This window comes from Protopterus annectens, chromosome 4.part1, assembly GCF_019279795.1.
Source record: "Protopterus annectens isolate FY-2018-M chromosome 4.part1, PAN1.0, whole genome shotgun sequence".
NCBI lineage: Eukaryota > Metazoa > Chordata > Ceratodontiformes > Protopteridae > Protopterus > Protopterus annectens.
In genome coordinates this window covers 819,435,091-819,448,663 of record NC_056734.1, presented here as the reverse complement: position 1 = coordinate 819,448,663, position 13,573 = coordinate 819,435,091, and the positions used below count along the sequence as shown (strand labels likewise).

Here is a 13,573-nt window from a genome sequence, read left to right as displayed (position 1 = left end):
TAGTTGTTAGTCTTCACGAGGTAATGATAATGCAGAAGGGAGACAGTGGCTGGATCTAATTAGACATAATGTAGCATGGCACTAAAGATATGGATTGCCACCTGTCAGGGAATTGTGAAGAAGGTTAAGTTCTGTTCAGAGGGAGAGCATGAAACAGGCATGCAAAATGAGAGATCAGCAGAGAAAACATACTGCTACCACTAAGGGGGATGGCTGTGCGGCCTATTACCAGCCCGTGTTTATGTAACTGGACTGGTAATGAGCAGGGGTATGCAGTCATGGCTTCTTGAAGCAAACCTTTACCATACGTAGGTCTACGTATGGCTCACTTGGAATGGTACATAAGATGGAATGTGCACTATTTATATTGGACAACATTGAAGAGTACACTTTCAGATGCAGTGTTTATTAGCTGTATTGTGCATGTGGAATGCTGATTTCTCAGATTCAAAGCATTATATCCACTTGGTAATATGGTACGGTGCCTTATGGAAAAGAATGTGATATAGAATGGTAGTTTTTTAAATATATCACACGGAATGGTGCTTTATGTGATATGGAATGGCACTCTATTAAATATGATATCACATGGAATGGTGTTTTACTGGATGTGTTATGACATGGAATATTGCTAGAAATGTAGTTTATTGCTTGTTGGAATGGTGCTTTATTAGATGTGATATTCTTTACTGTACTAGCAGTACTGAGAAAGTTCTTTGCTTGGCTTGTGCTTATCATGGCAGCACAATAATATGTATATAATATGTATATTAATATGTATTACAACTGTGGTCCCTGTTTAGTATCAGAGCATCTAAATTGCTAATGGTGGCTCATCTTTTGTGGAAATAAAATCATACCTGGCCATCATACTTACTTTGTGTAGCCCAGTGTAAGTTTTACCTGATCATCCAGCTATGAAATAAGATACCTTGTTCTCAATGGTGGTACCCTGTGGTGCATTTACAGGGACCGCTGCCAGCATATATGGCATGGGAAGTGGAACTTTTTGATCTCTTTTTAATGCCAGATCTGTGGTAATATGAAGTAACCATCTCTCATCTGAGACACACCCTGAGTCTATTGTTGTCCAGACAACCCAAGCTTTTTTAATACCTGCCTCTGGAGAGATACAACATGTACATTTTATATAGTACAGGCAGTTACATTAACTACATTCTTCGGCACACTGAACACCCCATAAATGTGCATTCTACTCGTGCATTTCTAACAAACTGGGTTTGCCTCTTTTTCTGTGGCTAAGGTATGGTTTCATCCAGGGGATGCTCCTTTAGCAAGTGATTCACTTTTTTCCCATCTCCTTCACCACAGAAAAGGTGAGATGCCTTCTGGGAGCTGAGTCCTGTCCACCATCAGCCATCCTGCACCTGGGTTGCTAATTAAGTAAGTTCAGCCACATGACAGATGAGAGCTGCTGCAGTGAACCAACTACAAAGACATCAGCAGTTTTTATAAGAGTGCATATATATGGTTGCTTTGCTATTTGTGATGAACAGTATATCAGAGATATGAAGAATGAATGTTTGTTTGTGTCTTTCGGCTTTTCCTGGTTAGGGGTCGCCACAGCGGAACTTCGGTCCGCTAATGATTGGTAGTTGATTTTTATGTGCCGAGAATGAATGTAAAATTCTTAATTAGAAAATATGACCAAATAAAGCATCATCAGCTTTTGATGTATTTATAATAGTATTTGCCCATAACTTTTTTTCTTTTTGAAATTTGAATGAAATTCTCCAAAATGTTAACTGTGGTGAAATAAATGTGCTTTCATATGCTTTGACAATAAGTTTGTATAATTTTAATTTTTTTCTCCCCAGCAATTAATGTTGTAATATCTGGATCTCTTGTAGGTTCCAAAATTGTGTATACACCTACAGAATTCTTCCTGCAGAAGACAACAGGCTTACTGTTCAGGTCAGTCAAGTTTTTCATCTTCTAGCTACAGAATACATTTTAAAGATTTGTTCTTTGATTTTGTCATAGAAAGGGAGTGTATATTTGTCTGTGGTTCATGAAGAGAGACATGTTATGTTATATTCCTCAGCAACACTGAATTTTTGGGTTTGTATTTTTCATTTATTATTACCTTGACTTGTTAAACTGTGTGTGTGTGTGTGTGTGTGTGTGTGTGTGTGTGTGTGTGTGTGTGTGTGTGTGTGTGTGTGTGTGTGTACACGTGCATATATAAGAGACAGCAGTAACAAGTAATCTGTACAGGAAATCTCCAAACTGTGTGGTGGTTCAAGGTCCTACCTCAGAAAACTCCACCTGCAAACTACCACATACCCAGTATGACAGCAAGAGTTGCAGACTACTTGTGAGTTTGCATGACTGCAAGAGGGACTGTAAATGATGCATGCCAGCAAAATTGAACAGCTGCAGAACAGGAACTGAAAGTAAAGGGGTTCTGAAGAATACCACTTCCCCTTTCAAAATCACCTTTTCAAGCATGTGAAAGGGAGGTAAAAAGGGAAATGCAACCCCAATACTTTGATGACAACACTAGGATAGATCTGTACATAGCCATCCATAAGTCTGCAAATGAAAGAATGACACTGCAGAGTGCAGAAACACACACACACACACACACACACACACACACACACACACACACACACACACACACACACACACACACACACACAAACACACACACATACACACACACACACCATTCTTTCTTTGCATATACTTACAAACCAATCATGCTTTACAAATACTAATATAACAGTCATGCTTTGCACAGAATTCTGTTTATTAGACCAAATGCATAAACATGGGAGGATTTATAAAATACAAGAGAACCAAACAGTTTTATTTGTGATTATGTCACAGGCATTCTGTTGTTTCCTAAGACACACTTTGTGCTGCTGCTGCTGCCACATCTTGGAGGTGCACTTTAAATCTGTAATGAAAATGACTTCTAGATGAGTGACAAGATTACCAGACAAGGAAGTGCATTCTAAATATCATGTGTTTCAACGTCGTCTCTACATATCACATTTGCTCAGTGTATGGCACATTACTTGTCTGCATGCTGCATTGCGTTGTTAATCTATATAAACACATTTCTTCTGAGACTACTGTTTGCTCCTGTGAAACCCACATTCTTTGTGCCTGCTGCATTCCTTCCTTGCTTATTTAATTGCTTCTGTGCATGCCACAATGTTTCTATGTCTTGTATGTTTTCTTGTGTGTGCACTATTGATTCCATGTGTGACACGCTGTTTCTGTGGAGTTTTCTTCAGATGATCAGTATCAGTTTGCTTCTGTCTGTTACTTTGGGCATGGATACTTAATGTTGTGTTTTCTAATTTCTGGCTGCTCATTTTATGTTTTAGCATTATTTGTGAGATCACATAATAGTATATAACTGTCACTCTTAGATTATGTCATCTTGGAGAAGGTGCAAGTTATTTTCATTTATTTCTTTATTATTTTATTTATTGTTCTTTTTCTTAATTGCAGTGACCTCAGAATAAGAATAATAAAGTAAGGTGGTGTGAACATGTAGAGGCATTATGAGGTGTTAGGAGCTGCTTTTTCAAGTGCATAATATTATTTCTAAGGATTTTAAATATTTAGAAAAGGTTTCATGCTTTGTATTCCTTTTTAATGGCTCCACATATTTGCAACTTACAGGGGTGGCTATGGGTACCTCTGTAGCCAATACTTATGCCAACCTGATACTTTATCAGTGGGAAAGAACGCATTTGTTTGGTGATGGGAACCCATTTAAAAATAATATTACATTTTTTCAACGTTTTGTAGATGACTGCCTCTTACTTTGGAAAGGTAGCCATGAGGACCTTGAAAAATTTCTGGAATATCTAAACTCTGCATCTACTTTCCTAAAGTTTAAGATGACGGTATCTGAAACTTCTATTACATTTCTGGATCTAAAGTTAGATCTTACTGGAGATACACTACAAACTAGTATCTTTAGGAAAGAAATTTGTTCAGGTAGATACACTTATGCCACAAGCATGCATACACCTCATATTTTTAGAAGTACTGTTAAATCTCAATTTTGTAGACTCAGTAGACTTAATACTGATGATGCCTGCTTTGAAACACAATTATATGAAATGGTTAATGATTTTTTGCTTAGTGGATATGACAGATCTTTAATTTCTGAACAGGTTACTAAGATTAGGGAAGAGAGACGGACTTTATTTAAGCCAGTTCTGCATGAAGATGTTGTTAATCTTGACCCTAAGTGCAAACAGACATCTGCAGCACCTATTAGATATGTAACTACATACAATCTAAGGACACCGGCTGTTAGAAAAATTATATCTGATAATTGGGTCATCTTGATGGCATCAGATGAATTAAGAAGTTTATTGGGACCTAAACCCAATTTCTCTTATAAGAATATGAGGACCCTTAAGAGTTCGCTATGCTACAAAGACTTTGAGAGGACTACACCTGTGTCTATTATAGTGAAATATGGTACCCACAAATGTCACAATTGCTCTTGTTGTGATGACATTTGTAGTATAGAAAATGATACATTTGTACATCCTGTTAATGGTAGGACATTTAGTTTTAGAGTAGCAGGTACATGTACTACTACCCATGTGGTTTACTTGGCTACCTGTGAGGCATGTAATGCCTTCTATGTAGGCAAAACTACCCGCAGGTTTAAGGACAGGATGACTGAGCATAAGTCAGAAATTAGAAGATGCTATGACAGGAATGCACTATTTAAACACATAGAAGAATTTGGTCAGCAGCATTTTTTTAGGTTTAGAATTATTGACCAGGTTATACCTACATTCAGGGGAGGGGACCTAAATAATCACTTAGAAATCAAAGAATATGAATGGATCTTGAGATTCATTAGTGATTCAAAACCAGGCTTAAATAGCCAAGTCAGTCTCAAACCTATTTTAGTTAAATTGAGTAGAGCTAACCTCTCTTAGCTTGAAGTTTTGTTTGAGTATTTTACTAAAGTTTTATTAAAGTATTTTATGTTAAGTTTTTGTATTAAGTTTTTTAAAAATGTTTTTGTAAAATGTTTTTGTAATTTGGATAACATATCATGTGATCTTGGCTGCAGGTCATGTGATATACTTGGACCTATATATAAAGAGCTGGTTTTATGCATTGTTCAGTATTGAGAAAGGATTGTATCCGAAAGCTTTACTTATATAAAGTGTTTATCCAGTGGTTTCCTGTCTTGTTCACAGCTATAGCTTCTGTGCCATCTTCACCCCCTTCCCCTGCAAAACCACTTATTTAATTGATGGGTGATGCATTTGAGTAAAACTGTATTTTCATTATGAATGTTGGTGGTTTTATGTTTTATGTACTTAAGGAAATTGTCCTGTGCTATGAGAGGAGCAAAAGTGAGTCTTCGGGCAAAGGTGTTAAGGAAACAGTGCAAATATTTCTGTGCATTCTTGTGTGCATGCTGCATTGTTTTTGTACATTCTATGTTAATTCAGTTTATACTGTGAAAAAAAAGAGATGGTAGGCAGAGAGTTCTGTGCTTGGATCTGCTGAACTGCCCACCAATAAATTTAATCCCATAATCTAAATGTCATAAATCTGGTGGCCACCAGAGTTATGGTCTCTTTAAGTAACACCATTAGTATGAAACAGATTAAAGTACAAAAAGGATGCCACTATGAAACACTGAACAACTTCCTAAGTGCAGCCTAGCTACAAGATCTTGTGGGAAACATGCACTGCAGCCCTGAGTATTCACTTACACTATCAAATAAGTTCCACAATGAAAACCTCACTGAGCAAAGTGTTTGGCCTAGCTCCCCATATTTCTCTCTCTATATGTGTTTCAGTGCCTTCCAGTGCCCACTTACCCACATTAACTGTACTTTGAATACATTTTAATAAACTTGCGCACACACACACACACACACACACACACACACACACACACACACACACTTATTTCCAGTGAAGGCTGGTAATATTCCCCATCACTATAGTCTTCTGTCCTGACTCATGGTAGTAAACTGTAACTACTCAAGATTTCCACACTTCAGATCTCTGAGTTACTGTTTCACTTTTGTTAATAGCCAAATAATTATAATCAAACAATAATGTGTTGCAGGAAAATGATGCCAATTAGAGATGGATACCAGTAGCTTGCTGATGAACAGCAACAAACTTTTTATAAGTCAGATGATAATTCCAACACTGTCAGAGATGCAGGAATGCAGAGATACCCAAGGAGTCAGGCAGTCCACCAGTACAACATTCTTTATTTAGAAACAACTCAAATTATGAAAACACAACAACCACACTACACACTTAACTTATTTCACCATGTTTTTTGTCCCTTTCAATACTGAGACTTCCTCAGAAAACACTCAATTTCTAAAGGTCCTTTCTTTTATATCTAGGACAATTAAGAGTTGCGCAACTGTTTGGATTTTATTTATTCATGTAGACCACAGATACAACTAAGAAAGTTTCACATTTTTATACTAATGAGTTTGTTTACTTGCAATTAATTATCTATCTCTTTAACAGAATTATTTAATGGATGTCTTACACCTCTTTAACTTTCTGGCCTAGGAGTAGTTATAGATCTTGTAATCAAAGAGCAGAACAATTACAGTCCTTGGAACACAAGTCTGCTTTACATTCTGCATCCTATGTATAATAATTGCTGTAGTCTACAACAGAAGGAAGTTACATCTTGAATTACAAATATATTGTATACATCTATATTTATATCTATATAGAGAGAGAATAATTTCATAGCAAAATGTCACAAATTCACACATTTTTCCATACTACTGAGATTAAATAATTTATTTGTATATTTGGAATTTACATAATGTAGGTTTTGCAAGACGTAAGTGCATATCAGTACCTGTTACATGCTAACACAGAAAGTGGCATATTTACTCTCAGATATCACGCATAATACATCATTTCTGTATGTGCCACTTCTCTGGATTATTCCTGAACAGTCACATTGCTTCTTTACACTTTATAGTCCAGTGATGTTGCACAGAAAATACAGTGTTGTCACTGAAATGTTGAAAAAATCAGTACAATAAAGGAAAATACTTACTAAAAGTGACAATATAATATTAACATTTTTGTTACATCCAGTGGAGATGGTTTGCAGTCAGCCAACAAGCCATGGCAAGTAGATTAAAGGGAATATGCATAAATGCCAGTATAAAGATAAAAAGATGAAGTAAGTCTGCACACATGCCATTATGTGGATTAAAGGACAGAACATATTAATCTATATTCTGGCAATTGAGTAGCCTTATCTGACATCCAGATATGCATTTTAGGAGAGACCAGAGAGAGAGAGCAGGACATGTACAGTAAACAAATATACACACACACATACACACACACACACACACATATATATATATATATATATATATATATATACATATATATATATATATATATATATATATATATATATATATAGTTTTCACTATAGCCCGAGGAGAACGTACTACTACTCAGGATTGCCACATTGTGCACTAAACTAGACATGTGGATATGATCAGAGGAACAAGGCCAGTACTGAGGATAGTGAGATGTAGAAATGGGTGCCTGATTGTGTTATTGGGGTCTGTATGGCAGAAGAACAGAGGCAAGAATGCAGCAACAGCTGAGTCAACTCCTTGAAAAAGGGAGGCCAAAAATACTTTGTATTGCAAGAAACACCAAAGCTAAGACATGTGTTTAATTATACCATATCACTCCCTTTGCTCTTTTTGGAAGTCTTCATTGGGCCTTTCTAAGATGTTTCCTAACACTGGGTGCTATTCCCCTATCAGTTGCTCATGCACTGGCTGCTTGAGCTGCCAGCCATATGCCCAGAGAGCAATTAACCAAGGAGCAGTAGGTAGGACCACTTAGTTTATAGGTGAATGTCTCCAGATGGTCTTCTCAGTTAATAGTGACGAAACTGCAAATTCTGAGACCTTATCACGGACTTTCCTGCAATGTAGATCTATAACTTATAATAAATGCTATTGCAATGCTAGGAGTTTTTACTTTGCATTTATTTTTATTGACTGTGCATGAGAGAAAATCATATTTGGAAATATGTGAAGTATGAAGAAAGAAAGAAAGAAAGAAAGAAAGAAAGAAAGAAAGAAAGAAAGAAAGAAAGAAAAATTGCATCCTGTTTCTCAGAATTTATAATTCATTTTGATTAGTTTTCTGTGCCACAGTACCTTTATTTAGAAATGACTATCTGAACTTCTAGTGTTTCTGTCTCTTTATGGAAACTCAAAAAACGAATAAGGAAATAATATAATAGGCAACTTTGCATGTGATCTCTTGCTTTTATAGTTAGTTCTGAATGACCCCAGGTTTTGGCCTACTGTTGAAACTTCCAGTCAGAAGATGCTCCTGAACTTATTTTACGAGAGGGTCTGCACAAAACTAAAATTGTATCAGGAAGAGTGTCAGCAAGAAATCGTTTCGGCTGCTCTTTCTGTGAAGCTTGTACAAAAGTTCTGGCAATTTTATCATGAATGAACCTTCAAGACTTAACAAATCATGTTTAGAAGCAACAAAAGGTGTTTCAATATGTCTGAAACTGATCTATCTTTTCTCAAAACATTTTAATTAATAGTAAACATCCTATTTTTGCAAACTTTCATTATCACAGATTGTTGATAATGCTGCAGTCTCTCTTTCCTTAGATAATGTCTGCAAATATATTAATGAGTCTATTGCAAATTCAGGTTAGACTGTACTTCTCTTTCTAAATTAAACTTTAAAATGCTTGCTGAATTACTTTTGATAATAAATTCAGGTTAAGTAGTTCAATAAGAAAACAACTAATAATTGCTTTCCTCCAGTTGCTGAATAAAAAGATGGTGAAGTATACTATGATTCTGAATACTGGAGATGATGATCTTACTGGCGAGAAGAAGATGATGCCCCTGAGGACTTAATGCTACATGTTTTTTTTTTAAATTTAATGTGTGTGAGTAGAAATTAATGAAACTATCTCCAGAAAGAAAACTGTTCCATAAAAGCCTTATTCTGCCTCATCTGCATCTACTGCTTCAGACTCCGTCATTACCACCTTTCTTTGCAAAGGTATTTTGAAGTGTTAAGAACTATGCTTCAAAACTCAATATTGGTCTTAGTGGTCTTAATGGTGCAGTGGGTAGGGCAGCAAGGAGCTCTCAATTTCAATTCTTGGCTGGGGTGCTTTCTATCAGAGTATGCATAACATCCCTGTGTTCATATGAACTGGCACCTCTAAATTGTCTATAAGTGTGAGTGTGGTCTCTGTATATGTGATATGAAAGAAAGGCCTGGAAAGCTTCTTCCATTGTCTACTTAATAGTGATGGTAGCTATTCATGGGGTCACTATAGGAGCTGACTGCAACTTGACAGAACTGAATGGATAGATACTGCATCTAACAGATATAGCCAGTGGTTCAACTCCTTCTTCCCTAGTTTGGGTCCCACTGGGCTCCAACCAAGAGTAAAATGTTTGACACTGTGGGAAAAATAATCTGCTGACTGTGTTTGCAGTTAAACTTTGAGTTTGTTGTTATTTATGTACCAATGTGCTGGGGTCCATCAAGATACTACAGTGCTAAAAGGCAGATGTCCATGTGATGAAGGTAAGAAGGTGGTTAATATTTTGATCAAAATGTATAACCTCTGTGTATGTTTTTTTCAGAATCTACTTAAATTGTATCTTCCTGAGCTTTTAGATAGAATTTTGCTGAAAATGCAGTTAAAAAGTTTTGCCATATTTGTATTGATTTAGGGGTACTTTTTGAGGAGGAGGTGGAAGAGGATGCAGGTACAGTGATTTCAGAGTGAGTCAGAATGTAAGAATAAATAGACTTTTTCTGTTTCTTTTTAATATATTTTGTCAAAACCTACTGCCTCAGGTGTTGGGCTAGGAAGTCTCACCTTTATAAACAAGAAGCGTTTAGGGAGCACTCTTCATTTTGAGGGGACCCTTTCAAAGCAGGCTATATGGCAGGGGTCACTCGGCAGCAAAAGGTAGGGCAGGAGTTCTCACTCAGGGTCATAAGACTTCTGTTTCTAGATCAGGCTCATCAGATATGAATAGTTGAAATAAATGGACCCTGGAACAGCCTCACCTTTTAGCATTGTGCACAAGCTGAAATAAAGCATATTCAGCAGATTATCAGATAACAGATCTGCAGTGTCAGCTATTAGCCTGCAAGATAGGCTGAAAATTTAGACAGCAAGTTTTTAAGAATTTATGTGTAGTTTACCGGCATGTAGAAAGGAACTGAGAAGCCTAGTCAAGTGGGCTGATGCCAAAAGACCTACAAGGTCTCTGGGAGCTGCAGGCCCATTAATAGTGGAAGGAGCACATAGGATGGCTATGCAAACAATATCTGAACTGCTCATGCTAAATCTTGCTAACACTACATAATAATTAGTTGTATGACTTACACAGAGAAAGAATACTAACAAGTGAGAATTCAGTCTGATTTGGTGGTGGTATTGAGGTGGGCAAGAGGTACATTTAACTCCTCTCTTTTTATCATCTACCTTTACAGTAAGAAAATAGTTCTTGCCAGTAGTCTGACAGGCAAAACTCAAAGGTTCTCCAGTACACTTCAGATTTCAGGCAATGCTGCATCTTACAATAACTGGAGAATCTTACCTCTTTCCTGCTCCTAAAGAGATAGCAGGTTTCCCTCCCCACCCAACACCCACCCCCATCACACTGTAATGGTCAGTTAAATAGCTGGTAAGACCGTCACAGACCTGTTAAAATGAAGAGTGCTTATTATGCAGTCTTGGCAGTATGCATAGTAGGGCAGAAGGAAAGAAAACTGGTGTGCTCATGCCTATCAGTGCCAGTCAAACCTCAAGTGTATAAAATGAGTAAACATGGCAGCAGTGAGGACAGTCTAAATATATGGAATGACAATCTGAGAGGGGTAGTAGCTGTTTTTTTCCTTCTTGACTTAAACAGTCAAGTCTTCCACTTTGGATGATCTCTATGAAGTTAGGGAGTAAAAAGAGAACCCTTAACATTCATCTCCAGCTATTTTAGATTTGGACTGGGACTTTTTTACACTTATGGTGGCTTATCCTTATTTGCAAAAGAGCTGAACAATATCTCAAGGTCTAAGGGATAGTCTGCAGCTTTTTTATTCTGGCTTGGATATGGATCGCAGTTTCATGATGGACTGCACCCTGAGGGGGTTAAAATCTGTTTTTGTTTTTTGTAAAATATTTTTTGTGGTCATTATGATTTTATGATATATATTTTTCTGTAGTAAAGTATGCAAGAGATGCCTGCATCTATATTCACAGTTAAGTCATGGTGCTAGCCTCAGAGGCCGAAGAGTAATAAATTCATAGTCTTCCTTTGTGGATAGTCATCTTATGGTATTTCTTAGCCTCAGCTCATTGGCTTTAGGCTGGTATCAGGATATAACTGTAGTTCCTCCCCATTACATAACAAAAGATACTGACTGAAGATGAAAGATCAGGGTTCTTGTAAATGCTTGTAGTTTGACTACGGTGTAGACCATGTAGGTTTTTAGTGACTTAGTGAATAACTCAATCAGAAAGAAGTTATTGAATTTTTGACTTATTGTGAAATATGCTTATTATGAGGAAATTATACTAGCAATCAACAGTATGAGTTGAATGGATATCCCAATAAAGTGTATGATGCTAATGGAGGGACAAACGTCACAGAGAAAGAAGCAACTGAGATAAAGATGGGATTGCTGGTTGAAGAATGGTGTGCATATATTAGGCTTCCAGGACAGGGTGCCTCGTTTGGCTTGGAGAATCCTTCCATTAGACTGTGAACTGTTTACAATATCTAAGAGTGATAGAGTGATCAAAGTGCTAGAAAAAGGTACTTTAACCCCAGTCTTAATTATAAATATGTATTTGCCCCAATGCAGACAATGCAGCCAGTATAATGATAATATATCAGAGAGCCAAGAGTACAGTATTTCCTAATGCTCAATTGTTGTAGGGAAATTTATTAATTTAGTGATGACTCTTTTGTAGGTAGGGTTGTGAAAGTAAGGAGTCACATATTAGGACATAGTTCAAACTTAAGTGAACTGTGAATGCATATTGCAGGTATCCACAGGTGCCAGAGTTCACATTTTGTCTCAGATGTGCAGTCCAGTAGCTGGTTAAGATATGTGGTGTATATTTGCAGACTTAGACATTAAATGTGCAGGGTTCCATTTAGAGTTGGCAGTATTATCTAACCACCTTCTTGTTAATTTATGTTTGAATATGGATGGTTGTGTTCAGAAGCCAATCTGGTATATATCTAAGATAGGCCAATTAAAACATGCAGATTTTTGTGAATGGATGAAAAAAATGTGTGGTTGAATTTCAGAAGGTTTATTCTCATCATAATGTTAAGTCTGTGTAGTTGTGCGGATCATACTAAAAGCATCCCTTAGGGGGAGAATAAATAATCATACTAGGGCAAAGGAAATATATAGGCAATATGACGGAGGCCATTTAGGAAAAGAAACACTGTTAACACTGACAGCGCAGCCTAGGTATCTCTGAATTACAAAGTGCAGGTAAGGTACAAATGAATGTAAATGAAACAGACAGTAGTGCTGGAGGTTAGCCTTCGAAGCTGAAATATTGAACATTCAGGGTGAGATCTGGGTTACTGTAGGCCAGGAGGCTACATGCAAGCAGACTGACAACAATATTTTTTTAACATTAATAACTCAGATAATGTCTCCCATATTCTTTCCCTCCAGAAGAACATTATTAGGGAGATCTGGAGGTATTTTACAAAGAGGTTCACTAGTGCTTCAAGGGATCTGGCTAAGGAAGAAAAGCACTGCATCCCACAAACAAATAGTACTAGGTCAGGTCAGTGATATTGCCTGGGGTGTTTGAAGCTGTGCAGCTGGTTGACTTCCTGATTTCTATGTGTCTATTTACCTATCTGTTACCCTTGAGTGGGCTGGTCTGTTGACCTGTTTCAGACATGACACACACTAAAAGGCACATTTAACAAGATCTATTCAGCTAGATTCATTGAGTGATTGTATACAGATGAGAAAATAATTTGAATGATATTGCACTCACAAGGTGTATACTGATGAAATGAGCATGATAAGCATTATAGGTTCATAGGTTCATAGGTAGGTACTAGGCTATTGGCCCTAGGGCCTATACAAGCCTAGCCAAAAAGGTACCCTGGCTTTCGCCACCCAAGAAAATTATTTTCCGGTGCCCCTGTCGAGCAGAGCCACAGAGGTGATCCCCGCGGTGAATTTCCTATTTCCCATCCAATCATCAAGATTTTTCTTGGAGTGCTAATGAGGAGCTTTGTTTGCTACACATAGGTAGTTTGTTCCAGAATATGGGAAGTCTCTGGGACTGGAATCTATCCCTCCAGCATGTTCTGTTTATTGTGATGATAAGGTTTAGGACCCTAGAGCGTGTAGCTTGGAGGGACTGGGATTTCTTTAAGTGGAGCATGTCCATCATCTCTGGGGTTTGACATAGCTTTGTATGTTATGCAGAGATTGCCTCAGAGTAGGGGATATGTGATGGAGTAAAGCTGGAGTT

The 13,573-nt window shown here is 37.2% G+C and overlaps 1 protein-coding gene across 2 annotated transcripts in view; it reads left to right on the top strand.

The window, feature by feature from the left end:
- INPP5D (inositol polyphosphate-5-phosphatase D) overlaps positions 1-13,573 on the top strand; it is a 1,064,128-nt gene that overhangs the window by 208,578 nt on the left and 841,977 nt on the right. For both annotated transcript variants that reach the window (XM_044070586.1, XM_044070585.1), the window contains exon 2: positions 1,872-1,935. In XM_044070586.1, the coding sequence (XP_043926521.1) occupies positions 1,872-1,935 (64 nt within the window). The remainder of the gene's footprint in view (positions 1-1,871; positions 1,936-13,573) is intronic.